This window comes from Leptosomus discolor, chromosome 2 (assembly GCF_034619465.1).
Source record: "Leptosomus discolor isolate bLepDis1 chromosome 2, bLepDis1.hap2, whole genome shotgun sequence".
Classification (NCBI taxonomy): domain Eukaryota; kingdom Metazoa; phylum Chordata; class Aves; order Leptosomiformes; family Leptosomidae; genus Leptosomus; species Leptosomus discolor.
In genome coordinates, this window is record NC_141392.1 from 87,328,950 (window position 1) to 87,356,200 (window position 27,251).

The following is a 27,251-nucleotide window of genomic DNA, read 5'->3' on the forward strand; positions in this document are numbered from 1 at the left end:
TGTCTATTAAGCGGTCACTTTTGCTCATTCCAGCCCTTATGCTGCCCCCTCTAGTTTCGCTGGTACTGCTATTTATGGGGACATTGATGATCCGGCTTTATGAACAGAGCTGGGTTAAAACCTTAGTGCAAATACCCTACTTTTACTCCATTCATGTGTTCAGATTCAGCAGTGTAAAGAACATAAATATGTTCAGTTCTAGCCGTTCTCCTTCTAGAATAAATTCCTGGGTTTTAGACAGTTGAGTAAAACATTCTTATGACTGTGAGAGCAGTCACAGAATATTTTTTCCTTTGTTAAATTATTTCCTCCACAGTTCATCTTTCCTAACCCTGTTTCTGATCAAATGATAGTTTATAGCAAAGCTTTGCTTCACTTAGGATTTTTTATGTAGGACTGAATACAGAATGGATTCACCTAAAATTCAGTAATTTCATCATTTCATATCTCATTTATTTTTGCCTCTTAGACATAGTTTTATTACTATGCTATTGTATAATGAATGTGGCAATGACAATTAAGCAATGAAATGCAATGTGGTTAAAGGGCTTCTCAACTGACGTCATTCACTCTGTCTTTGAAGGTACTAAATTGTACTCCTAAGTCTGAATAGCAGGAATTCTATGTATTTTAATACGAAGTTTCCTGAAGGTATAAAGATCACAGTGCCTGTTATTTACATGCGTACCTGTTGTCCAGCACACAACTGTTAGAATCACGCTTTTGACCTAGTGGTTCCAACTGTTTCTTTCAAAATGGATGCTCCCCTCTTTGGGCTAGCTTAGCTCAAATATATGACAAGTTTTATAACAAATAATATAGTCATGCTTCACAAAATTATGGCACAGGAGTATTATTTTAATATAATAATTCTGGTCCTTTCCCAGAAACAGTGCTATAGTTAACGAATTGTCAGCATTTCTATTACAACTGCTATTGTCAGAGGCTTTAAAATGTAATAATTGAAATCATATTTTGCTGAAACATGGCAGAGAAGTCCTCAACCTCTAGGCAGTTTTGGGGCAGGTTGCTTAAGGTAACAAAGCTTATGCAGTCACACTGTCTGTCCATCTGTCTTCCTGTCACTCTACTCCTAATAAATTTGAACCCATTGGCCAACTTCAGATGGATCTGACAAAGAAAAATGTCTCCAAGAGGACAAATTTCTTTTAATATTGTGACAGTTGGCAGCCAAGTAGAGACGGAAATACAATGTAGTGCCCTCTGGGAGAGAAAGTTAACTTCAGAGTTTTGCTGCCCAGTTTACCAGTCAGCATGTCTAAGTCAGAATCAGTCCCAACACATGCTGCATCTTGCCGGTAACTGGTGAGTGTAACAAGGGCTGGGGATAGTTTGGGGAAGACAGAAACATGTGGAAGGATGTGTTTGGGTTGAAAAAAAACTGGCAGTCTTGCTGGGGGTTGGAGTGTGAAGCCAGCGTTGAAAAGTGGAATGTGTAGGTACACTAATGTCTAAGACATCATTAGGAAATCAGGCTCTGATTGCTCATAGAACAAGCTGTCCGTAAAGAAAATCACATTCAATAGAATTAGGCTAATTTCATTTCCTAAACCTGAACTTGTTTTTTCTTACCTAAGTCTGCCATGGCTTCTATTGCACTCAGTGTTTCTAAGAGGGAAGTTCTTGAGACAAGTGCTATTTGTTTAGTTGCAGAGGGCTTTTCAAAGGGATGCCTGCATACCTATTCCTCAGGTGGTATCTTCACATCAGTCCTGGTCCTTGTCAGCTCAAAGGAATGAAATGGCTTTAAAAGCAGCTTTAGAAAGTCTAAGAGGCCCCAGTATTGATATTGCTAGGTTACTGAATGAGTTAATGGTCTCTCTTGATTTAGACAAAAAGATTGGGATTTGGATCTTGCCCCTTCAGATGGTTTTTGGAAAGTGCTTAAGTCAAATTTGGTATGTGAAAAAATCTGCGTATTCTCAGCATGCAGCAAAAAGTTCCCTGGAAAATACCACAGAAGTGGTATTGTGTCCCAGTTTCTATTGTCCTTGAAGTGATAATACTGTTAAGAGAGGAAGCAAAACAAGGAGTTTTGAGCATGTTCTGTTGCTGGGCAGTTTCTACTCTGTGGCTTCTCTTTTACAGCGGGTTGCTGTGTAAAAGATAATTTTCTTTATGAGTCCAGAAACACAAATTCCATTTATGAGGAATTGAAAAATCAACATAATATTTCTTACTCATTTCTAGCTATTATAGTTTAGGGTTTTTTTTTTCACGCAGTGCAATAATACATTATGGGTTTAATTTGTTTTTGTAGCATACAACATTACATTGTTTAAAAATGTAGACATTTATTACATACAATGTTAAGACTAGACATGCTTATGAAAACAACTTAATCAACAAAGCAATATATTCTGGGCTGTTGTCTAACTCTGTATTTAATTGTTATTCAAGGCTTATTGGGTGTTGGTTTCCAACGCTTTGGCAACAAAGAAAAGCTAAAATCCAGTCCTTTACAACACCTTTCTGAGGTAAGTTCAGAGAAGACCGACTAGGGACTTCAGAAGACAGTCCATTGAATTTAGCTGTCAATTTTGTACAGAATAATACGTCTGAGACTCATGTTGGATTTAAATGACCTTGCTTGAAGAACCAGTGCTAGCCTGGGCCATTGCAGCAGAGACAGTTTTCGCTAGGCCATGGCAGCAGAGACAGGTTTCATGTGGCTGAAAAATACGCCCCATAAGGGAGGTGATCATATGGATACTCGGTTGCGTTGGTTGCTGCTACCACCACAGCCAGCGTGACCGATAGCCACTGTCTTTAACTGGACACAGGTGACTGCTGAGCTCCCTACGGGAACTGCAGTGGAAATGGTGTCTCGCATCTAATGCTCTAGTGTGTTGGTTACCAAAGTTGTGAAAAGAAGTGACGTATTAGGGTATAAAAATCCGCTTGTTGCTAGTATTTTTGGAATAAGTAACATTTAGTTTACATTGCTCAATATACAAAACACTGTGATTGGTGAAATGGATCTTTAAAGTGTTATGTATCTAGTATAGAGGCTTAGCATATATAGGTAAGGAGGAGTGACCATCGCTTTCCAGAATACTCTTCTGGCTCTCCAGAATGCTCTTCTTTCTTCCAAGAGTGTGAAAGTGCCCGGAGCATTACAACGTGCAGTTTCTGCTGACAGGCATTCAGGAAATGCCTTTCAACAGTAGGGCAGGCTGTTTAATTATAGGAGGTTGCCCTCTCAGTTGCCCACCAGCATGGTGCAAGTGCTGTGGATTGCATTTCTGTGTGTCAGGGACAAAACTGACTCAGTGGACTCTCCAGGTTAGCCGTAACGATTGAGGTAGTTTAACGAGTCTTGTTTTTCTAGGACTAATACAGTTTGGGATGTTGGTTTGCTCCATCCAAATATGCCTAATATCATCAGAGTTATTTATTTCTTCCTCTTTATCTGTTCCTGCGTCACTTCTTGTTTCATACAGTGCAATGAGCAAAAAAGGTGTTCGTTAATCTTCTGGTACTTGTAAGTGATCTTTGATTGACAACTGTGCTACATGTAAGAGAACGTGACTTACGTACTTAACTGCACAAATCCAACAACCATGAGGATAGGTGGGCAGAATTTTCTGCATGGCTCATGTTCAAGCCCTCATCTTTAAAAGAAAGATCTTGTGTGTTAATGGGGCTTTGTCGGGGTTCTTTTGTGGCGCTGTCAAGTGTTCTCTTATTATAAAGTTGAGCAGTGCTCCGCCCTCTGAGCTGCGTGCGGGAACTATTGCTAATGCCGGTGTCCAGTCAGTGTGTCACAGGATGACTGGTTTGCATAAATTTGTTTACTGGCAAAGGAACAGTGTTTGAATACTTGGATACTCTACAGCTGAATACATGTTAGGCAGATCATTTATGTGGCAGAATAGCTCCTTCTGAGTTTGCCAGCTTCTTTGATGTAGATAAACTTTGTTCGCTTGTTCCTTCATCCCTGAGGCCTGCTCAATAAAATTGATGGATTCTCAGCATGGAGGTGTTATAGAGCTGTAGGACTGATTTAAAGAGATGATAAGAAGTAGTCATATTCTTGTGGTTGTGCATTGCTGCGTATTACTTAATTTTAATTTATACTTTCAGTCCGTTCTTGGGATTTAAATCTCAAATACTTGAATTTTGCACTAAAGCTTTAAAATACCAGCTATTGTAGTAGCATGTAGGCTTTATGAACTTAAAAAAATTACCTTCAAGTGTAAAGAACAGTATTCAGTCAAGCCGCAAAATGTTCCAAACCAGTAGTTGTTTGAGACTAAATTAGTTTCTCAGATATTCCCCGTTTTTAACTGTTTGTCCAGCTGTATTCCTGGTTTATATAAAAAGACTGAGATGTGTTTCAAAGTGGTATTTTTTCTGCTGTTGTATGAAACTAATCTTTCCTATAGTCCATTTAAAAAGAAAATTTCCATAGCACAGTTTCTATATAGATAAATGTATAGACAAGCATACCTTTCCACACATCTTTGCACCTTCCATTTTGGTCAAGAATAAGGTGCAAATATGGCTTTAGCATTATTTTTGCTTTATAACATCAAATACGAGGGGGCGAGGGTTAGAATGGGTGAAGCTACTGATGGGGCAGGGAGAGCATTGTTTTTGGAAAGGGTTGAATTTTCCCTCTACTTTAAATCTCTTTTTCATGGCAGAACTAAGCAAACATTAATCTTTGAGGCTTGTCAGCAGTACTGCCTGTTAAAATCTCTAAAAAACTTGGAACATAAAAGGAAGGGGAAAAGTTCAAGAGTGTTGCCGTGGAAGCTATTTTTTGTAATAGGTGGAACCCACTGGAGCAAGGTATTGTTGACAAACTCATTGTCTGAACATTGCAGCAGTGAGGTTTTTATAATTATTATTCTTTTTTTTTAATCAAGATTGCAATGATTTGGGGATCAAAACTCTTACAAAGACTTAGAAGTTAAATGGCATTGAACTATTTGGATCTAAATACATAGCGTAACCACTAGTTAATGTAATTTTTTTTTAGATAGTACTTTAACTCTTTAAAAACTTTTCCATGGGCTTTCAAGATGCTATGTGTAGAAAGCAAGGAATCCTAGTCTGGATGAATACTTGGCCTTTAGATATAAAGTAATATGTTAATGAACAGGAGGGCCAAATTTGCTGTACAGAGGTAAAGTTGGCCAATACAAGAGGTTGTAATGGTTTTAGCAAACTGACAGTGTATATGTGTGTGTCTAGTCAGATGTTGACATTTATATGCTTGACTTCAGCCACAGAGAGACAGCATGTATTAGAAAGGGTGCAGAGCACTGTAAGTAAGGCGTTTTGGATTAGAACCGGATTGGGGTTTTTTTTGAACTTGTAAAACATTGAGTCTGTTTAGGATTTTTCTGCTTCAACTGCCATCTCACTTTTAGGCAGTGCAGTTGTTACAAGTATCAACTTTGTGGTCCTCTGAAGAAAAATCTGGTTTAAAAGTCTGTGATGGTTTCCCTTTCATGCATAAATTAGTTCTTCTATGTTGTGCTGCTGCAGTTGTCTCAAGGTTATGAAGAGGACGAAAGTGACAGCAGTAAGGAATTACGGCATTAGTCCTTTTTCAAGATAAGCTGCAGATTTTCCGATTGGAGTTTGGACTACTCATTCATCCTTTAAATAGGAAACATGTTCCTTTAACAGGTCTTTAAAATTTTGATGTTACAAATGTAATCTTTAAATGTATTTGTCTTGTTGTAGAACTTTGCTTATTTTTGTCAGAGGAGAGGATTATACTTCTTCAGCATTTTCAGTGCCATTATATTTTAGGTGTATGTGCAGATTAACAGAGCAGCAGAAGATGAAAACACAAAAGCGCTGGCTAAGGATTTCTTTAGAAAACTGGAGGAACATGATGAGCAGACATTGTCACTTTGGAAACAATTTAGAGACTTCAGTATTGAGGAATACATCCGAATTTATAAGGTACAAATCATCCACTGCTTTTCCTGTGTTGTTGGTAAAATGGTCTCTTTTTATCTGTTGCTCCACCAGGCTAATTGACAGTGCACAGCACCTTTTCATCCAAGAGACTGCCAAGCAGTGAACCAACTTGGGAACAGAGGTTGTTACAGTGTTGTCAGTTCATTGCCTTTCCAGAAAACTTTACAGTGTTGTAGGGAAGATGTTTCTCGATGCGCCAGGTTATGCCCCATTCTGTTTGGAAGAAGCACAGTAGTTGATTTAACATCCAAGCAGACCATCACTTCAGTGGCTGACGCCCTAGATACATTCTGTTTACTGGAATCCATGTCGCAGGCCCTTAGACTTTTCTCCCTTCTCGGAAGCCCTGAAGCTAGGAGTATTGTACTAAGGAACAAAGCAATTCAGTGTTGGATAAATATTGTTCAGTTTTGCGTTATCTTTGAAGTTGGCAACAGCCCGCTAAATGTAACAGTTTTGTTGTAATAAATTTTATTAGGAGATAATTCTGTTTTCACATTTCTGAGCTAATGTTATAGTGCAGAGCTCTGTGTGTTGCATATTAAATTGAGCGTAAGTAATTATAGCAGCAGGAGTTTACAATAGTAGTCAGTGCATAAGTTACCTGCAGGTTGAGTTGAGCTAATATACAGCCATCTGTTGCATACTGTAATCTCAAGAATGCAGCTGGTGTCCAGTGTTCTGTGGGAGATGTTTGCGCCACGGACCACAAAATGAGTATTATGAATTTCAGAAACAGGAATAACCTACGGCTTCTGTCACTGAATCCAGTCTCTTGGTGTTAATACTATGCAATCTTACTCAAGAATCAACTGAGTCCATGTGAAAACCAGCTAGGGTATTTTCTTTACCGCATTCTTGTGATGAAATTCTGGAGCGGGTGTCCAGTTTTGATAGGCTTAGACATTTTTTCTGATGTGCAGGTCCAAAGAACTTGTGACTCATTTTATACCCACTTGCTTCTTCTAGTATTATTCTTTACTTAAAATTTCACTTTTCAATCTTCTTCCTTTTCATGTATTTGTAGAGATTGGACATGTCCTCTTTTATTCTTGATTGCAAACTTAAAAAGTGGCCTGCCCCTTGCTGGTAGTTCAGATAAGCTGGCTGTGCTTTAATTTCTTCCCTGAAACATATTGCTGGATTCATGCCAGGTACTCTAAGTTAAGATGTCCTAAGCGAGGCACAGCCTTGATAACTCTAGTGGAAAGCTGACCTGTTAGGCTAAGTGGGTATTGGGCTGTGTATGCAGCCGCATCGTGGTGGTCACTCATCATTGATCACATGATGACTGGTACAGCTAGATCTTTCTGTCCCAGTTTCATTCAGATTAATAAGTATCGAGCTGAGGGACTGACAGCTTTGTTGCTCTCAGTTAAAAACCTTGTCTTTTGTACTATTACATTTCACTCTGTTTTGACAGTGAAGGTCATCCTCTCTCTCCTAGGTCTACCCTCAGCCTTCCTAGTAATGGTGATTTCTGTATGCTCAGCAGTGTTTGTGAGCAGCTTCTGCTTTTTTTATTTTCTGGGTTTTTTTAAATTTCTTTTAGCATCCTTTTAAAATAGGGTTGGTTTAATGTCCAAGTAACTTCTCTGCAGTCCACTGGTTTTGCCTCCGGCACAGCAAGTTAGAGACCCACCTCAGATTTTTTGTACTAATTGTTCTCTCCAGTTTACGCCTCATTTCTCGTGAACATTATATCCAACACTGTATTCAACTCAGGGATATTAATTCTAAAATGCAGAAATCAATTAAATCGAAGACCAGGCATCCTTTCCTTTTAACAATGAAGTGACATTTCCTGGAATAAAATTAGTCTTTGCACTCTCTCTGACCTGTGACGCAGACCTATCATCTGACTTAATTTGCAGAAATGATTAGCCTCAGTCTTAACAATGTTACTCTTTGATATTCTTGGAACTTTTCAGCGTCTTGGAGTGCAGTTTGATGAATATTCTGGAGAATCATTTTACCAAGAGAAGTCCCAGGAAGTTCTAAAGATGTTGGAGGATAAAGGACTCCTTCAGAAAACAGTGTATGAACTCATTATTCAATCTATTGGTGTAGTTTACTTAATGCCTCATTTGTATTTCAAATGAGATATGATGATTGAGGTTTGTACATAATCTCAGGGCAAGAGTTTTCTTAAGATGTTTTTAGAAGCTATTGTAGTAGAAGACCAACAGGATTTGTGCAGACACAGTCAAAAATTAAGTTTGCCATTTCTGTGGCTAGCGCAGAAGCCTGGCCATGACAAATTAGGTGCAATGACAGTGTTCAACTCCTAATGGCCTTTTAGGCTGATAATTAGTTTGGAAGCTGTGTGTGCCATTTATGAGCAGAGTTAGATGAGATCCTTGCCTTGATGAAGGAGCTGCCTGGCTGAACTGGGGCAGAAGCTGTAGTCGTTGAATGCACCAGAATGTGGGCAGGCAGCTCCCTGACATCAGCACTGGTGACACCTAACTTAAGAGGAATAGTCTTCAAAAAGACTTAAAGGAGACAGTCATGCAAAGAAAACAATGAGATAGTCTAGAGCGAGGGGGGTTCCATGGCAAGAGGCCTTTGTTTTGGTTCTGACCTCTGTCTTATCTGAACTTCCCTATATATTGGATCTGGCTTGCAGTTACTTCAGTGTTTTCTCTCAATTTACAGAAAAGGGACAGGAATTGTGGATCTTTCAGAAAAGAAAGACCTCTCATCGTTTTCCACAGTCATGCGTAGCGATGGGACATCTCTTTATATAACGAGGCAAGTATGCCCATCTGTGTTTGTTGCCATTTATTTTCCAGTAAACTTTTGTATGTGAGTATATTTGTAACTGGTAGGACAGATTTTGAAGCTTTTAATTTCTGGGTTGGAACATCTTGACTAATGAGTAATCATAACTAGAACTAGTAATGTAACTATGATGGGATGAAAATGGCTCAGGAAAACAACTGCTTTTAAATACTTTTCCTCCCCTTAAGCAGTCTGTTAGGAAAGCTCCTCTTCCATAAATCATAATACTTTCTCCAGCTACTGACTTTGAAAACAAAGCTGGGATCTCTTAATCTAATAAACACTTGCCAAATAATGAAGGTTTTAGAAAGACCTTTGCTTAAAATGTTTATTGACAGTGTGATGAGGAAAAAAATGGCTTGTTCAGCTATTTTTTCATTGACTCAGTGGACCACCAGCACTGTACCATCAATTTTATCACTGTTTTCCTGCCTTCTCGTCAGTATCCTAAGATTTCTCTTGGGTATTTTAATATGGAAGCCTTAGCAGTTTCTTTGTGCCAGTAATGTCAATAAATCAGATGTCTAGCCCTCGGGGTAAACTGTGTACAGCCTTTCAGGACAAGGGTGTTAGAGAGATGCTGCAGTCAATCCTGCACATTAGGGAGCTGCTGAATGCTGTAGCCAGATGGAGGGAAGGCTGTCACAGCTCCACGCCCGCAGGTCCAACCCGTAGTGAGGCTGAGCACCTGCTCCCAGTAGGCACACAAACACACACACGTACATACAGGCAACCAAACGGGGCAATGTGGACAAAACCACTCAGAATGGCCTCATTTTGTTCCCTCCCCTCTGGCTGTTAGGATGAAGGTCTATTAGTGTGAAGAAATATTCATGTGTGCATGTGTGTATATATATACATACACATGTACTTATGTGATATATATTATCTACGTAAGTAATATACAGATGTATTGTATGTACAGAGTATGTATGCACAATATGTAGCCCTCCAGTAGCTGCGTTTCAGCACTCAGTCTGCTCGTTAGCTGGCCCCTGGATCCCCAGGTCTCCCCAGTTGCTGGTACCTGGGCCTGCGAGCCCCCAGGGCCCATAGCCCCGCTCCAGTTGCTGGTAGAGACAGTGGATCCCGCCGGTAACTGAGCTTAGACATGCAGTCCAGCCAGCAGGTGGGCCTGCTGCCTCCTGCATAGAGACACACATGGACACAGGCAGGTCTCTCTGTCAACCCCCAGGCCCTGTGGTCTCTCTGGCTGTTGGCTTGGACCTTCTGATGCCAACAGTCCAGACTCCTCTGGGTGCCTCATCTTGGAAGGCACACACTTACCTGGCTCTCAGGGCACTTCACCTACTTGCTGGTTAGTTCAGCTTGATATTCGCTGTCAATCAAATGTGGATGTGTGTGCCCTCACTCCAGTTGTGGGCAGCAGAGAGACCTTGGCCCCTGTGACCCAAGGTCAAACAACAGTTGCTATCACTCAATTTTACTTACCTCCAGTCCCTTCAGTTGCTGGCATCACAGATGCATGGCCTGTATGAGCTGTAGTCCCCCTACTGATAATTAGACCTCCAAACACATGTGCACACACAAGAGAGACCCCCTAACCTTGGAGGAGTTTGAAATGCAGTTTAATGAGAAGACAGACTGTGCTGATCAGGTGCAGGGCATAACCAAACATGCTAACCAGCAATCGGTTTACAAGCCACCTACCCCTTTTATCATCTTCTCCCTCTCTTTTCCCATCGTTGGTTCCTCCCCTAAGCATCCTTTAATAAGTCTTGTGCAATTGCAAAATGCTTTTTCCCTTGCAACCCGTGTGTCCCCTGCCCCTGAAGCAGTAACCTCCCTCAGTCAGAAGGTGATCTGGAGAACTGCTCCTGGTGACCCCTGGGGTGGGTTTCAGACAGGGACACGGGGCTGGGGGCTCTCCTGGGGCAGCCCTGGGAAGGGCTTGAGCAAGTTGTTTCTCTGTCCTACATTGTGTGTGTGAAGACGAGCTTTTTGTCGTATAACCCAACGCTCAGCACTGGGTTAGTTTTCCAGGAGAGTGTTGTTTCTCTCCAGTCCTAGTTGATTAATTGTCCCAGTAGGCAGACAGAGACCAGACTTACTCTGCGCATAAGAACTGTTTCCTCAGTAATTTTCATAAAAACATTTTCAAGCATGTCATGAACAAAGTATATGTGTCCTCTTTTTTGTGTAAGGCATACATAGATCCATCTGATTGGGTAGTCTCCTCCCCTCCATAAGAGTAGATTATTTTCCTAAGAGGCAAATAATGAGAAGTTAAGTTTGAGTGAAAGTTCAAACAGTTTCTCATTATCTCTTTCAGAGATCTTGCTGCTGCTATAGACAGAATGAATAAGCATAGCTGTGATACTATGATTTATGTGGTAAGTAATTCTAGATTCACCAAACACTTTTGACCTGACTCTCACCAATAATCCAGGGGGCCTCTTGCTCGCAGTATGACTTTGGGACATGGTATTTTTGGCAGTAAAATAGAAGCCCTTTCTGCCCAGCAGCTGTGCCTCAATGTGGCAGTGTTTCTTGGTTCTGTTTCAGTTCATGACCTACAGACCAGTTGAAAAATCTGCTCTGGAGTTATTCTCTGTTACAAAAATTCATTGCAATTAATTTTAAAGGAACTTTTATTCGATTGACATTGTATTTTCTATATAAATATTGTAAATAATATTTAATCAAGTCATAAAAAGCTGTTAGTGTTATAAAGGGTCGTAAAATGTTCATTTAGAAATCAGTGGTCTAAAATGAATCGAAGTCTACTCTGAAGTTCTGATATCTATAGTCTGAAATGTAAATTTTTGTGGCTTTGAACAGTGCCTCAGTTTCATTGTGTAGAAATTGCACGTGAAGTATTGCTTAATCAATCTGGACGAAGCAGTTGTAGACAAGGAATCTTTTTGTATTTCTTGGCTTGATTATTTTGCTTTTAACAGTTCCAACAGTATCAGTAATGAATAGCAGGATTATCTCCTCACTTGTTTGAAATTCTTTTTTGCTCTAGTATTACCAAGGACATATCACATGATGCTTTTAAATCTTCTTTTTCCCAGGTTTAGAAAAAAATAATTTTGAAACCCATGTGAAGTCAATTACTAACATGTGGGAAAAGTCTGCCTGTTGTTTGTGATGTGTTTGGTGATGCCCGTATATCTTCTCTGGTACAGCTTTTTCAAAAGTCAATGCTGTGATTCAGGGGAAGGGAGGAGATCAGTAAGCATAAAATCAGATACACAGCTAGTTTAAAGTGCAACTGTTAGTTAAGTCACATTCCTCCTTTTATTTTCAGTCTTCAGCAGCTTGCCAGGAGCTTTTTTTTGGTTGCATTTTTGGGGGGGCGGAGGGGGAGGGCGGGGAATTACTTGGTTTTGGTGGGAGTTTTTTTGCCTCTGCTGACTGGAACATAGTAGGTTCACTGGCATCGAAGAGCAGTGTGGCTGTGAAAGTGCCATGCATTAGGAGTTAAGGAGGATTCCTGTCTAGTTCATGGGGGTAGGTCATTATCTGTACTTGTTACACCATGAGGTAGGAGGCACCAAGGGAAAAGGAACAATTAGAAAGAAAGAAAATAGCTGGGTGGGTATTTTGCACAGATTAGGATATGGGCTGAATGTTAAACTCACAGAGTGAGTAGAAAAGTGTGGAAGCAATAGTCTCGAGTTGACTGGCTGCTCATAGCTGAACTCCGGTAACTGTTTACTTCCTTGCCTGGGCCTCTTTGACCTGCTCCTGGTCCAAGGAGATCTGCAGCAAAACCGGACTGCGGTGAGATCGATGTGTCTGTTACAGTCAATGTCTCATTCCGCTTGGAAATGACAGGTTAGCCTGCGTAGTCCTGTTCTCTCAACTTTGTTAAGGTTGCAGAGTTTTTGGGCGACGTGGTTAGTATTTTTATCACTTCTGACATTCTGAGGGCTGAGAAAGTGGGCCATAAAATGAGAGGGCAGTAACATGAACTGTTTGGAGAGTTTGTGGGACAGGCGGGCTGATGAGGGAACTGCTCAGCCCTGCTGAGCTTTGCTGCTGTTTTGTGGCAGTACTTTGTAGTGGGTTAGGACTTTACTCGATGTTACCAGAGGTGGGAGGACTTCATGGGTTTAAGTGAGAACACAGATTATTTTAGTCTTTAATTATTAAATACAAATGTATTTCAGAATCCTGATCTTGTTACAAGAAAAATATTTAGAGGCTATTGAGTCTTATTTTATAAGGTCATCGTATTTTCATCAGATCAACTTGTTTAAAAGAACGTTAAATTGGTTTGTTACTTGTAATGCTGTAAATCAGTGCATTCACCAAGTTATATTTTTAAAAAACCCTGCTCATTTCATAAAAATGCAATGACATGAGCAAAATACTCTCAACATTTTAAACTGAGTGACATGTATTATTAAAGAGGTACTAAGATTCTGTTGAAAATTTGCACTTAAAACAGGAGATGAAAATGCTTTTATATATGAAGAATTAAATATAATCCACACTGTCGCGCCGCAGACTTCTCCCTTAAAGCTAACCACTTTTAGGCTACATTTGGACATGTATGGTTTTGGGTCCTGTAAGGAAAAAAATTGCCATTCTTCGTAATATGAATCTTCTTTTTGAGCTTTTGTGTCGTTTTGCTGTGCTGTGAAGCTATGAAAAAAAAGTAGTTTTATGAAATGGCAGTGTCTGCAGGTTCATCTTTTTTAACCTACTTACACATCCATGTTTTGAGTATTACTTTATTACTTCTAGGCAGAGATGGCATTTCCATCCTTAACAAATTCGGTTTTCATGCAATTTTAAGTATGTGGATTGTCCAAGCATAGCAAACACTCATTGTTATGCCTCTTGCAGTGTCCCACAGTATCTCGAAACAGGAGGTGATGCTTAGTTTTCAGGTGACCAGCTGAAACCTGCAATTTAGCTTGTACTGCCTGATAGGCATTCTTGTCTTGGCCTCTCTTTTCATATTTGTCTTTCCGTGGTAGTTTAAAGGATTATTTAAAAAAGCTATTAGATTATTATTAGATTATTTTCTGTTAATTATTTTAAATATTCTTCTGTATGCTACTTCTGTATATGTTGGTCAAGACAAGTGATTACAAACTTAAGTTGGCTTTTAGTTTAGTTTTAGCTGAAAATTCAGCTCAGTGAACAGTCACAAAGAAGCAATTAAGTCCAGAAGGACTGGAGTCTTTTGTCAGTGAGGTTTGTCATGATTTGCCACAATATCTACTCACAAAAGACTGCTGTCCTTCCAAGAGGCTTTTAAATATTGTGATTGTGGTCCAGGTGGTGAGGGTCATGCTGTTGTGCACACAAAACCGGTTTCTGTCACAAAATGTATAATCCCTTGTAAAGCAGGAGAATAGAGATAAATTCAGACCTGGAGAGAAGCAGAGGAAAGAGTGAGGCAGCAAGGCCAGTACAGTGAGCTGGCCTTAATCTAAACTTTGTAAAGTTTATTGTGAGATCTTTTAGCGAGAGAGATCTGGCTTTGTTACAGGTACAGAGAGCTTCTCTGGTATGTCTCAGGTGCGTGGAAAAGAGCTTGGAAGGCCTGTTTGAAATGCTGACCACTGCTATCCATGTATCAGCCTTGCTTGTGCATGGGCACAGAGAGGGGCGATGCCTAGGAGCGGAGCAGGCTATGAGGCACTGCGAGAGGCAGCAGGTGCTTGCAGCTTGATACAATGGTAAAGTTGAGGGGAAAAACCACAGATAAGCACTTGACTCGCTGCTCACTCCCTGTCTTGGATCACCAAACAAATAAATAAATAGTGGTTATTTGGTTATTAAGGAGGAATAAAGGAGTCTTTGAGTGATGTAGTCAAAGCAGCTAGGTAGGGAAGTGTAGCAACAGCTGTAGCTAGAAACACATACGGAGATCGTGGTTAGACATGAACTGCCATCAGAAACTGATGAAAGTCCTAGGAGACAGTATCTGGAAGAGAGCACAAGATGCATCATTAATATGAAAATGTGATAATTTATACTTTTTTTTTTTTTTAATTGTGCACCTGACTTATTATGTAAAACTCTACAAGTCATGCTGGAGACAATAGAAACTAGTGGGTTCTGGCTCTGGAGACAGACAGCTTAAAGAGGTGTTGTGTTTCTAAGCCAAAGGAACGTTAAAGTTTAGTGATGTAAAACATGGGAATATAACAAGAGGAGCAAGGTTCTGAAGTGAAAATGGAGGCATTTTGTTTGATGAGCAGCTCACAGATTGTGTGAAACTAAAGAACATCAAGGTTTCATTTCACTTCATGGCTTTGCCTTTGACTTAGGAATAATCATCTTTGAAAAGGTAGCTTACTTTTTCTAACAAGATGCAAAATCCCATTGCCATAGATTCCAGCTGTTACGTTTTTCAAGTCTTGCCTGTCTTCATAAGTCTTAATTCTGCTTGCAGTGACTTACTGGCACAGTTTCTGCGGTGTTGTGTGTTTATGTGTTAAAAGCTAATCCTTATCAAGCTTGGAGTATTTTCTGATATGTACCAATTCTATTCCTTAGACAGATAAAAGTCAAAGTAATCACTTTCAACATTTGTTCCAAATACTGAAGCTCATGGGTTATGACTGGGCAGAAAGGTATGTATTTATGAATCTTAATTATATATCCCCCCCTTTTTCTTTTTTAAGAATGCGTAATACGTACATTGGAATTCCAGTGGAGTGCTCTTTTGAAGAGAATCTCCCGAGTGCGTCCACCTACCACCATGCTGTAGCACATATCATGTAGGCATTTTGGATGAAACTAAGCTACAAGGTGTGCTGCTGGTGTGCAACTAATGAACTCCAGAGTGCAAGCAGACGTTTGGCCTGTAGAATCCAACTAAAGCTAGTCCAGTAAAGAGGCAAAAATAAGAAAACAAATGCTCAGAATTGTGTGCAACGTGGGCCTCAGGTCCTCGGCACCAGCCTTTTCATGTGTATGTCAGCTCCTGCTGGTCTGCTTTATTTGTGAATGGAGACATCGCCACGTGTTCAGGATGTGAAAAACAGCCCTGTCTGTCATTAACACGGCTTTCACAGCTGCTTGATGTGAAAAAGAGAAACCATCTTTCAGAGACTTTATGGCATTTCTTCTGAGATATTGTGTGATCACATATTAAACAGTTACTTCTTGAAGTAAGATATTTCAGCAGAGATCTGAATCAGAGTTTGAATCATGCTTCAGGCTTGAAGTATCTATTGCAGGGAAATGTATCCCTGCTGTTACTCATTGTAATTACCGATATTGTTAGCAATCCGAGCAAAGGTCAATAATGGATCTGCAGACTAAATCATATTCCTCTCTGACAGACTACATGGGTTTTGTGGTTAAATATAGGATTTTAGCCTTCAGGAATATTAGTCTGCCTCCTTTCACAGTGCTTAAAGTTGCACTAAAATTACCTTAGGTTATGGATCCAGAATAATGCTTGGGATTATTGTGAACAGAAGCAATGAATGTTTTATTATTAGCAATGATTAATTACACTTTTAGTTTAATGTGGCCACAATGGAATTCTTGTGACTCCCTTTCCGATCTTATTAACAGATCTGTGTTGCCACAGTAATTTGATCTGTCTACATCCTGCCTCTCCTCAATTTATTGCAATTTATTGCATTGAGTCCTCTGTACTAAAGCTAGTAGCAAGAGAGGTTCCCAGAAGCACACAAATGACCAGGTTATCACAATTCTGATCGTAATTTTCCCATTATATAATAAGTATGGAGCTTTGGTTGCTGAAACGAGAGTTGCTGATTATATCACCAAGCTTCCCACATTAGAGCGCTATTTATTCAGCTGTGATTGCTGTTTCCTGGTAAGAATCCAGCTCTGAACAAACACTGCAAACATTTCTCTTGATTAAAATGTAATTTTAGGTCCTGCTGCTTTTCAACACAGGTGCCAGCATGTGTCTTTTGGTCTCATTCAAGGGATGAAGACTCGGAGAGGAGAAGTAATTTTCCTGGAAGATGTTTTAAATGAAGTTCGCGCAAGGGTGTTACAAAACATGGCTTCCACAAAAAGTTAGCTATTTCAGGTCTTATTAATTTCTTTTGATGTTCTGTGTTGATCAAAAACGTGTCGTCTTTTCTACCCTTCATTGTTCCCTGCATCAGACTAATCTGCCCTGATCTGTGCACCTTCTGTATCTCCCACGATATAAACAATGTTAAAATAATCCTTTGCAACTCTGTGAACTTCCCTAAATTACAGACTTGCAAATTTTAACATTCAGTGAAATTATCTCATCATGCTTTTGCACTGGGAAAGAAGTACCTGCCTTTGGGGGACAACGGTTGCTTTTTTCTTGAGGAACAAACTAGTCGAGAGTGGGGTTGGGGCCAGAGTTCAGGGAACAGTCAGATTTCATTCAAAGGATTTGTAGCTCTGGCGGGTTGACCACAGCTTGTCTGCAACTACGGCGTTGTCATCCTCCCACCCTCAGGGCTGTTTCCGGAGTCCCCAGGAGGTCACTGCTCTGCAGCAGAATGCGCTGAAGGGCATGTTTGCCCGCGCCTCGGGCTGTGGCTCCAGAGCCGTTTCCTCTTGACGCAGTAAAGATTCAAGCAGTTCCCAGTGAAATGCTGCCCCCTCTTGTGCTTTCTGGAGTTACGTGCTGACTTGAATCCATGAACCGATGAGGTTGTGTGCGTCTTTCCTTGCTTTGCCTCCTCGGCTGTTTTAACAGACCCACGTTCCATTGCACAAGCAGAAGAACAGCTGAAAGAACTAACGTGTTCAGATGGCACTGCAGCATTACCCAGACCTTACCCGTTAGATCCTAAATCCTACCTGTGCTTGTAGAAATATCCCCCCTTATGTTGGAATTGCTGCCTGACTTCCCCTTTCCTAAATTAGAAATCACGAATCCCTGACTCATAGCAGTATCTTCAATGTTTGACAAGTGTTTGGATACACAGTGAAAGATACTACAAACTTGTGAGTGCCATCAAAATGCCTCACTGTCATTGAAAAGATTTTGGGAGCTGGGCATCTGACAGCCAATGCTAGCTTTAAAAATCATGTCTGTGTGGAGCTGGAGCTGGTTAGTTAAATACCGTTGTGTAAACTCTTTCCTTGCCATTAGCTGTACATGGTTCTTCTGCTATTGAAGCTTCCATTATTTGCTTCCATTATTTGCATCCTTTTTCTTTCTGCTCATCTCAATGAATCCTGCTGTCCATGTAAATCCTCTGTATAGTGCCCGTTTCCTTTGCTGCTTTACTTTCTCTTAGATAGCTTTGTCTGTGGCTCATCAAGCATCTACACAAAAGCCTGAATTCTGAGACAGTTCTGTTTTGAAACAAATGTTATGAAATGTAATAATGTAATCTAAACATATTTGTCTTTGTGAATGAATAGCCATCCTGAGACTTCTCAGGGCTATGAACTATCCCCACACTTTTCAAGCTTAATCCTTTCTGAATTTTGTAAATGGCGGAAGTGTGAGCAGTATGAACTACTCAAAAGCTGTCTCAGTTGGCTTTGCTGACCTGGCACAAAGAAATAGCAAAGCAAAAGACAGGAATCTCAGTGTTCTAAAACTGTACTGCAAAACTGTTCCAGCGTAAGTGATGCCTTAAGAGAACAGCTGAATTCTCCATATTCTGCTGTTCGTGGGAAATCAGCTGGGACAGGAAATCTTAAGCTGAACTCTGCAAATTTAATAGATTACATATACTGCAATAAAAAAAATGCACTTGGTCCTTTGCTAAATGCAAAGCGGTCCTTTGCCTTGTAAAAGATGATGGTAAGAATCCTCCTTTCTCTCCGGTAGAGACAAACAGGAGACCCTGGAAGAGCGCACTGTGATCTGAGTTTAAAAATAGAAAGTGTTATATATGTCAACAGCATCACCTTTTTACTAGGCGAGGTTGTGCATCCAAACACAAGTAATTGATTTCCCAGAAGATCCAGCATCTAAAGTGCTGTTATGTAGGCAAGCTTCCTGTACTTCGGATGAACTGGAGCACCAGCTTGGCCCTGTGAACTTCCCCGTGAGACAGGGAATGAAACAGGCCCTTCGGTACATAACAGTGTGCTGCTTATCTGCTGAAGAATATCACTCAAGTTGTGAAAAAGCTGGCAATATCTTTGCAGACATGTCTCTGCAGCTGCTGTGAGGATATTCGCTGTTAGACTCTTCCAGATTAATTAGGTTTTGTAGTGATAGACTTAAGTTCAGTCTATTTAGTTAGGGGAGCTTTGGAGAGGTTCTTGTCATTTCTACCCAGGGAGAAGAGCAAATTGTGCCTGACCAGACTAGTGGCCTTCTATGATGGAGTGACTGCATCAGTGGACAAGGGAAGAGCTACGGATATCATCTACCTGAACTTCTATAAGGCCTTTGGCACAGTCCCCCACAACATTCTTACCTCTGAATTGGACAGATTCGGATTCAATGGGTGGACTGTTAGATGGATAAGGAATTGGCTGGATGGCCATGTCCAAAGAGTTATATGTCAGTGGCTCAATGTCCAAGGTGGAAACCAGTAACAAGTGGACCCTCAAGGGTCCATACTGGGACCAGTACTATTTAGTATCTTTATTGATGTCACAGTAGGATTGAGTGCACCCTCAGCAAGTTTGCGGATGACACCAAGCTGGAGTGGTGCAGTTGGTTTCCTTGAGGAACAGGATGCCATCCAGAGGGAGCTGGACAGGTTTGAGTGGGCCTGTGCGAACCTCATGAAGTCAACAAGGCCAAGTGTGAGGTCCTGCGCCTGGGTCAGGGCAAGCCCTGATATCAACACAGACTGGGGGATGAAGGGATTGAGAGCAGCCCTGCTGAGAAGGACTTGAGGGTGCTGGGGGATGAAAAACTGGACGTGAGCTGGCGATGTGCGCTTGCAGCCCTGAAAGCCGATTGTATCCTGAGCTGCCTGAGAAGAAGTGTGGCCAGCAGGTCGAGGGAGGTGATTGTCCCCCTCTACTCCACTCTGGTGAGACCCCACCTGGAGTGCTGTGTCCAGCTCTGGAGCCCTCAACACAAAAGACAGACATGGAGCTGTTAGATACGGTACAGAGGAGGGCCACAAAAATGCTTAGAGGGCAGGAACATCTCCCCTGTGAAGAAAGGCTGAGGGAGTTGGGGTTGTTCAGCCTGGAGAAGAGAAGGCTCCGGGGAAATAAAATGTTATTGTAGCGTTTCGTTATATGAAAAGAGCTTGTAAGAAAGACGGAGAAAGACTTTTTTAACAGGGCCTGTAGTGACAGGACAAGGGACAATAGTTTCAAACTGAAAGAGAGTAGGTTTAGGTTGGAAGGAAGAGATTTTTTACAATGAAGGTGGTGAGACACTGGAACAGGCTGCCCAGAGCAGCTGTGGCTGCCCCCTCCCTGGCAGTGTTCAAGGCCAGGCTGGACGGGGCTTTGAGCAACCTGGTCTAGTGGAAGGTGTCCCTGCCCATGGCAGGGGGGGATGGAACTGGGTGATCTCTAAGGTCCCTTCCAACCCAAACCATTCTGTGATTCTCTCAGGTTAGATTCTCTGAGTATAGGCAGTTTAGATATCTACAGTAGATAGTGTGAATGTGCCCTAAATGTACCCCCAAATGCTCCTTTAGGCATTGGAACAATTTTTCTTTGACTGTTTAAGCCTCCATATCACTTGGAGGTTTTTTATCAGTTTTTAAACAAAATCTGAATTGCCCTGTCATTCTCTTCCTGATTTTAGAGACCAGCTGTCTGAATTGTGAAGGGGGACTCAGTGTAGTCTATCTATCTAGCCTGTTGTAATGAACCCTTCTGACCTGAAACTCTGCATTACACATACTAGGGGAAGTGGGGAAAAACCCATCTGAAACAGCTGTATCTCAACTTTTAAGAAAGATTTATATCCTGGACTGCTTGCTGTATGCATCCTGACAATTTCCATATTGCTAGTTCACAGTTTTAGAAGATGCTGTTTTATTGGCATCTCCAAGCCTGAGCAAGGGAGTCGTTATGCTACCATGGGCTTATGATTTCTTTTCTGTTTCTCTTCAGCAACCAAAGAGGTAGAAGACCCTATGGAGACAGCAGAGAAAGTTGGTGTTGCAGCACTAATAATTCAGGTGAGTCTGAGCTGCCTCCTGAGTTGTTCGCATCTTCTGTGAAAAGTTACAAATCGAGATGGAGAGCCATATCTAGGTAACATTAATTACGTTCTAGGACTTCCGGGGCCTTCTGTCATCTGATTATCAGTTTAGCTGGGATCGAGCTCTTCAAAGTCGTGGAGATACAGGCACGTTCTTGCAGTACACCCATGCCAGACTCCATAGGTAAGGAAGAAGTACAGTTTGACGTGTATTTTAACCTTATTAACTTACTGGTTTGTTAAGTAGTAGTGTTAACTCCTTCCCTAAATATGACCCATGCTCACTTTTTCAGCAGAGGTGTGAGTCTATGATAGGAATCGCTGAGGCTTCCAGGAAGAGCAAGCCAATTAAAATGAAGTTTCCACAGGGCTGAGCTAACATGGACAGTTAGGATTTCCTCGTTCTAGGAACAGCCTCTCTGTGTGGTTGGTGTCAGTGATGAAGAATGGTGGCCCCAGGAATACAGAAACGGATGTAAAAAACAAGATGCCTGTACTTGTAAAGTATACCAAACCACAGAACTTAAATGGTTTTGGTTACCACTGTAGCTAGTGGGGTTTTTTTAACATTCTGTTATTACCACACACTGTTGGTAACCCAGGTTAAAAGCAGACCCCTTCCTGTTGACTCGCATCAAACACCTGACCTGTTTAATTATTTTTTTAAAAAAGAACTTCAGAAGAGTCCAGTTTGAACAGTTTTATCAGTTAAAGTGATCTGTCAGAGCATTTTTAATGCAGACATCAACATGTATTTTCATAAAAGCACGTAAGAGACCTTCCTGGGTCAGACCAAACGTCCGTACCAACCTGGTGTTCTGTGTGAGGCAATGGTAATAGGAGATGGTATTCAGGGGGAGCATGCAAGCCTGATCCCTTTCTGTAGTCTTTTCTTCTTGTATTTACTTATCATCTAGATATTGATGGTACTAGGGTACCATTTCTAGTGTCCTGACTAGCTCCCTCGTCCTTTTAGCATCACCTTCTGGACCCGTTGTCCCTGCATATCTCTCACCCTGAATGGCTCACACAAATTTCATTCCTTTATCTTGGGCTGAAGTCAGCCTGTCTGTCTCGGTGTTCCATTCAGCTTGAGCCTACCCTTTTTTCTTAAAACCACAAATTACTTGTTAGTAATGCTGAACAAGAAAAAAAAGTTTTCATCCAACATTTGTTTTCCATTCTTACATTTTAGTTTAGAACAGATGCATGGGAATGAGCAGCTGGCTGACGTTAATGTGGCTTGCCTGCAAGAGCCAGATGCCATCTCTGTTCTTCAGCATCTTCTCAGGTTTGTCTAGTTTTCTTTCCAAATACCAGTTCCCTTAAAATAAACTGTTGGATATGCTGCCAGCCTATTGAGCAGGCACAGACTGCACGATCATAAGAGAAAAATGGCTTTTTTGGGAGATGGCTTGTCTGATTGCAACGGTAGTCCTCACTTGAAATCTTCATGATTGCATGATTCATGGACTTTAGAAGCCATATGAGGGGAAAAAGCAGTATTTGGAACATGCTCTGTGTACACGAGCATCTTAATTATTTCTTGTCTTCTCAAAAACATGCTAATCTCTGTATAAATATTGGCTGCAGATTTGCTTGGTCCCTCTTGTTCTGTTTTTGTCATGTGGGAAAGGGGAGAGGAAGTGCTGATGGGTGAGGTGAAATGGAGGATGTGCCTGCACATTCAGTAGCTCAACATCCTTCAGAGCTACTGAACATGCACAACTAATACCTGTTCTTCATGAATTTTGTCTTAAAGTTGAGCAGTTTCTGTTTCCATTATTTCATAGGCGTGTAATTAAAATACGGAGACCAGGGAGTTGTCCATGTCACTCAGTCCGTGTTGGAGTTGGAAGTAATCGAGGCTTCCAGAATTCCGATATCCCGCATTGCGCACCACACGGTGCCAGAGTTAACTCCTTTGGCCCCACTAAGGCCTTCTTGAGGGCATCTGTTTAAAATTCGGACATCCAAAGGTCACGTCAGAGTCCCAGGCGGCTCCATTCAGCCTGCAACTGCGGGTTGCAGAGTCCTACCGTTAACTGTAATTGCCTCAAGAGGTCTGCCTGTAGTTTTACCGTATGCTGCACGCTCTCTTGAGCAAGAGCAAGACCAGCCAGCACTCTGAATAAGACCAGTAGTGTCTTATTTATCCAGTGCAATTGTATTTCACAGAAAACTCGTGGGTTGTTTCTTGGTTTTTATCAGATTAGTGCACAGCTGCCTGTCTTGTGTGTGAAAACTGGCAGGGTTAATGTATTTCCGATTGGCAGGGATCACTGCATCCCAGACATGTGTCTGTTTTTAGAGGTGGTTGCTCCACTGCAGGGCTGTTGTTTTAGAGAGCTTCAGGTGTGCTTATTGCAAAGGCCTTTGAGTCTGACCAAGCATTGTATGTAATTCATATGAAACATCTCCTGGGGCCTTCACTTCCAGCAGAAAGCAGCATTTAGGTTATCCATTAGACCAGGCACTCACTGCCTAACAAACTCACGTTTAAATATCCCATGATTTCAGGAGCAACAGTTGCTGTTCAGTCCTCCTTGTAAGTTGCCATGAGTAGATTCTTCTTGAAAAGTTTCCATGATAAACACTCCTGAGTTGGCAGAAGCCCGTTTCCCATGGCTCTGCTTCTGCTGTTTGAAAAGCTACCGAACATTTGCCCTTAAAGTTAGCTGTCCAGTTCTGAATACCATTAACTTTGCAGACTAATGAGTAGTAGATTGAAGGTAGCATGTGGACTTATTTAACTGATAAAATAATCAAACAAGTTGTCCTAGGCCAACACTGAAATGGTAGCTTCATGAAGCAACAAAGTCGGTATCAAGAGAGGGCCCCTTCCATTGATACTGACTTTGTTGCTTCATGAAGCTTTATTAATGGCTGTCTGATAGTGCTTTGTAAGTTAACAGTAATTTTTCTGTACCTACTAGTCGCTGTCTCTGAGGGGCCAACAGCCGCTGGTATCTACGTTGTCCCTGAGACAGTGCAGAGGTTCCCCTCATGTCGTGTCTCTCGCCTGTTGCACAGTGGTATAAAGGCAGCGACCTTCGGTGTTTGAGCAGTGGCCACCTGGGGCGTGCTGGCTGAGATGAGCTGCTGAAGGCACCTGCAAGAGGTGGTTTTGTAGCTTACCCTGGGGGGCGTGGGGAGCACTCTTGTGACCACTGAGCCCTCGTTACCAGAGCTCACTGCCCAGTTTGCTGCAGCTTGCCTTTAAGGGAGGGGCGTCCCAGGGAAGTTCAGAGGATGAGTCCAGGAGCTGAGCCAAGACCAGGAAGTCCGTTCCCCGCTTTGAATTTGAAATCTGCTCAGCCCCAGAGGTGTTGGTAACTTCTTGCAGGCTGTGAAAAACAGGATGTGCACAAGTGGGCAGTGGAACATGTGAAGACAAAACATGGATCTCCATGGCAGGGGGGTTGGAATTAGATGATCTTTAAGGTCCCTTCCAACCCAAACCATTCTGTGATTCTATGCCTGTATTATCCAGTTTAACGCTGTCTTACCTAAGTCGATTTTATTCCAGGGTTATGTAAACCCACTGTGTTTTTGTCTTTTCTAGTGTTACAAGATTCCCTTTAGCTACTTAAAATTCTAAAAAAAAAAAAAAGCTGCATTTACTAAAGGCAACATCATCCTTTAAGGGACTATTTTGACTGCTTTCATTATTTAATACATGTATTTTGCTCCTAGGAACTCAGAATTAGTGTTGAAATGTAAAACCAGACTTAATGTTCCAGGAGCAAATATAGCTCTTGTGTTCGCTTTGCCGTAGCCTGCCTCTCTGAGCTCTGCCCTCTACAGGGTTTGCATGATGAGGAGCAGAAGCAATCTCCTTCAATAACAAGTGATTGAGGAAGACATAATCAATCGTGTGCTAATTACATGGCTTAGGTCTGGTTCAGAAGATGGTTTTTGTTAACTCTGCAGTTGTGGTTATGCATTTGTTCTGACTTCAGCAAGTCTGACGAGCCTTCTATCCGAGTACGCCTTCTACCACTTTAACACCAAACAGTCCTCTCCTTTCTTCACAGGTATGATGAGGTCCTGTATAGATCTTCTCAGGATCTGCAACCCAAGCACATTGTCAGCTACCTCCTCACGCTTAGGTAAGGTGATGGCTGAGACTGGCGTCCGTCTCTGGCAAGGACAGGTCTTCCTGAGCTGGCTTTGCAGCCCTCACACCTGTGCTGCTTTGAAGAGTAAAAATAGTGGGAAGATGTAAATTTGTGGGACAGTTTCTGTGGAGCAGGAAAGGTATAAAGTAGGCCAGCAAATAATATAGTAAATAATGAGAGATAGAGGGTGGAACCAGAAACAAAGGGGCCAGCAGTCTCCTCAGAAACGGATTGCTTTCGAGAAAAAACAGTCACTTGGCTGTAACCCAGTGTCTGAACCCAAAATCATGCTGGACTAATCGTGTCTTAAAGAGCAGACTTGAGCTGATAGTATGCGCTCAAATCTCAGCATTTCAGCTAGGAAGTTTTGTCCAAACCCCTTTTAACCACTAATCTCGGCCAATGTGTTGAGATGGACAAAGCGTGGTATTACTGCAAGTCATAGGGCACGTGTGACCTCCGCAGGGACCTGTCTGATGTGAAACACCGCAGTAGACTTGCTGGAGGAAGCTGTAGAGCCTGTGTACGGGGAAGGCTTCAATAAGTTAAGGAAAATTCTTGTATAAGGAATCATGCACCTTGGGAATGACAGGGCAGGCTCTTGAGGATCTGTCTAGATCTCAACCCAGTTTTAGATTTGGGTTCTTTTTTTCTTTTTTTTTTTTTTGGGGGGGGCAAGGAATGGAGAGATTGTTTTGGGGTTACTTTACAAGCATGAAGTTGTTGATGGCACGCCCTGACAACAGGCTACAGGCTACAGAAAACCATATCCTCCCTCAGCCAAGTGAAAGAGGCTGTTGGAAATAAGTCTCTGGCATGCTGCAGTTGTGGCTCTTCCAGTTCTGCTGCTTTCTGTAGCCCACAGCACTGCTCTTGGCAAGAGACTTGCTCGTTCTCACCCTTCTCACCGTGTTTTCCATTTCAGCCATCTTGCAGCTGTGGCACATAAAACCCTCCCCGTGAAAGGCAGCACCCCTGAACTAGCCCAGGTACGTCACAGCGCTGTAACGTGGCTGGGGTCCGTGGAGGGTGTCCCGGAGGAGGGATCCGCTCGGGCTTTGCCAGCCCGGCGGTGTAACCACTTGGGGAATATGCACCCGCAGGCTAGCGAGCCGAGAGGCAGGCTCTCCCGTGGACGGCACCGCTTTGGGAAGGCAGGGATTGCTGTTCACAGCTGTGCCTTCTGGAGAGGGCTGCTCTGCCTCATCGTCCCAGACCAGAATGCTCCATAAGGAAACCTGCTCCGAACCCAAACAATCCCCTTTTCTTCTCATGTCCTTTCCTTCTGAACTTTTTGAAAGTAAACATTTGAGCATTTAACTTGCTGGTTAATTTCTGATAGTTTCCTTTACTGGTTGGGGGGGAAGATGGAGAATTAGGAGAGAACTGAATCTGTCTCCTCCCTCTTGCCACCTATGTAATCCCAAGTTGCCTGTATTGCCTTTCTAGCTAAGGCACGGAGACTGACAACTGTTAAGTGTGCAGCTCCAAATAGATGCAGATTATCTTCTGCTGATCTCCCAGGCAATGTCTGACCCCTTAACTGCTTAGTAAATTACACACTAATGACACTGCCTTTCTTATTTTCTCTTTCATCTATTTCAAAAGCAGTTACCTAGATGATTTTGGTAAGAAGTCTCATTTAAGTGTTGAGCTGTGTTGTGGGGGACAAAGTTTCAGTGGAATTGATGGAGCAGCACTCTGTATTTGAGCTTAGATGCTGTAGGTATTCCTGCCTTTGAAGATGGACTAACAGTCCAAGCAAGAAAATTTCAGTTCCCTAGCCTGTAAAAAAAAAAAAAAAAATCTTACAATGTTATGGCTTTCAAAAACCATTTTTTTTGGAGCAAGGTTGATGGAGCCCTTCCCAAACAGCCAGCTGTGTAACAGTGAAGACATCGATAAAGAAGAGTGAAGTTTTCAAAGCAGCCCGTAGTTGTTTGTCAGCCTCTAACCCAGGCACAGTGAGAGGCAGGATCCCAGCAGCATCCTCAGGCTGTCAGCCTGTGGTGCGTGAAAGATTGTCACTTTTCAGTCATTGCTAGCTCTTCTGCAGGCATCGCGTCTCGTCACTCTGCCCTGAGGGTACTAGAGCGGGCTGGACACCCCTTTTCCAGCATCCCTGCATTGACATTAAGTGTCAACTGCAACGGGCTATCAACAGCTGGTGCGAACTCTGCCAGCTTTGGCGTGTCACTCGGTACTCAGGCCAGGTGCATGTCCAAATCCCAGCGCCCAGCATGGGGACAGCAGATGTGCACAGTGTTCTCTCTCACCTCTGACAGGCTGCTCCCAACGGCTGTCCTGAGAGCTGTGCCCTGTTCTGTAGCAGTGCC

The 27,251-nt window shown here is 42.1% G+C and overlaps 1 protein-coding gene across 2 annotated transcripts in view; it reads left to right on the forward strand.

The window, feature by feature from the left end:
• The window catches only part of RARS2 (arginyl-tRNA synthetase 2, mitochondrial), a 40,100-nt gene that overhangs the window by 12,729 nt on the left and 120 nt on the right, over nucleotides 1-27,251 (forward strand). For both annotated transcript variants that reach the window (XM_086461390.1, XM_086461391.1), the window contains exons 8-19: nucleotides 2,422-2,498; nucleotides 5,791-5,946; nucleotides 7,896-8,002; nucleotides 8,623-8,718; nucleotides 11,042-11,102; nucleotides 15,235-15,311; nucleotides 16,615-16,739; nucleotides 20,704-20,771; nucleotides 20,869-20,978; nucleotides 21,990-22,085; nucleotides 24,832-24,906; nucleotides 25,841-25,904. In XM_086461390.1, the coding sequence (XP_086317516.1) occupies nucleotides 2,422-2,498; nucleotides 5,791-5,946; nucleotides 7,896-8,002; nucleotides 8,623-8,718; nucleotides 11,042-11,102; nucleotides 15,235-15,311; nucleotides 16,615-16,739; nucleotides 20,704-20,771; nucleotides 20,869-20,978; nucleotides 21,990-22,085; nucleotides 24,832-24,906; nucleotides 25,841-25,904 (1,112 nt within the window). The remainder of the gene's footprint in view (nucleotides 1-2,421; nucleotides 2,499-5,790; nucleotides 5,947-7,895; nucleotides 8,003-8,622; nucleotides 8,719-11,041; nucleotides 11,103-15,234; nucleotides 15,312-16,614; nucleotides 16,740-20,703; nucleotides 20,772-20,868; nucleotides 20,979-21,989; nucleotides 22,086-24,831; nucleotides 24,907-25,840; nucleotides 25,905-27,251) is intronic.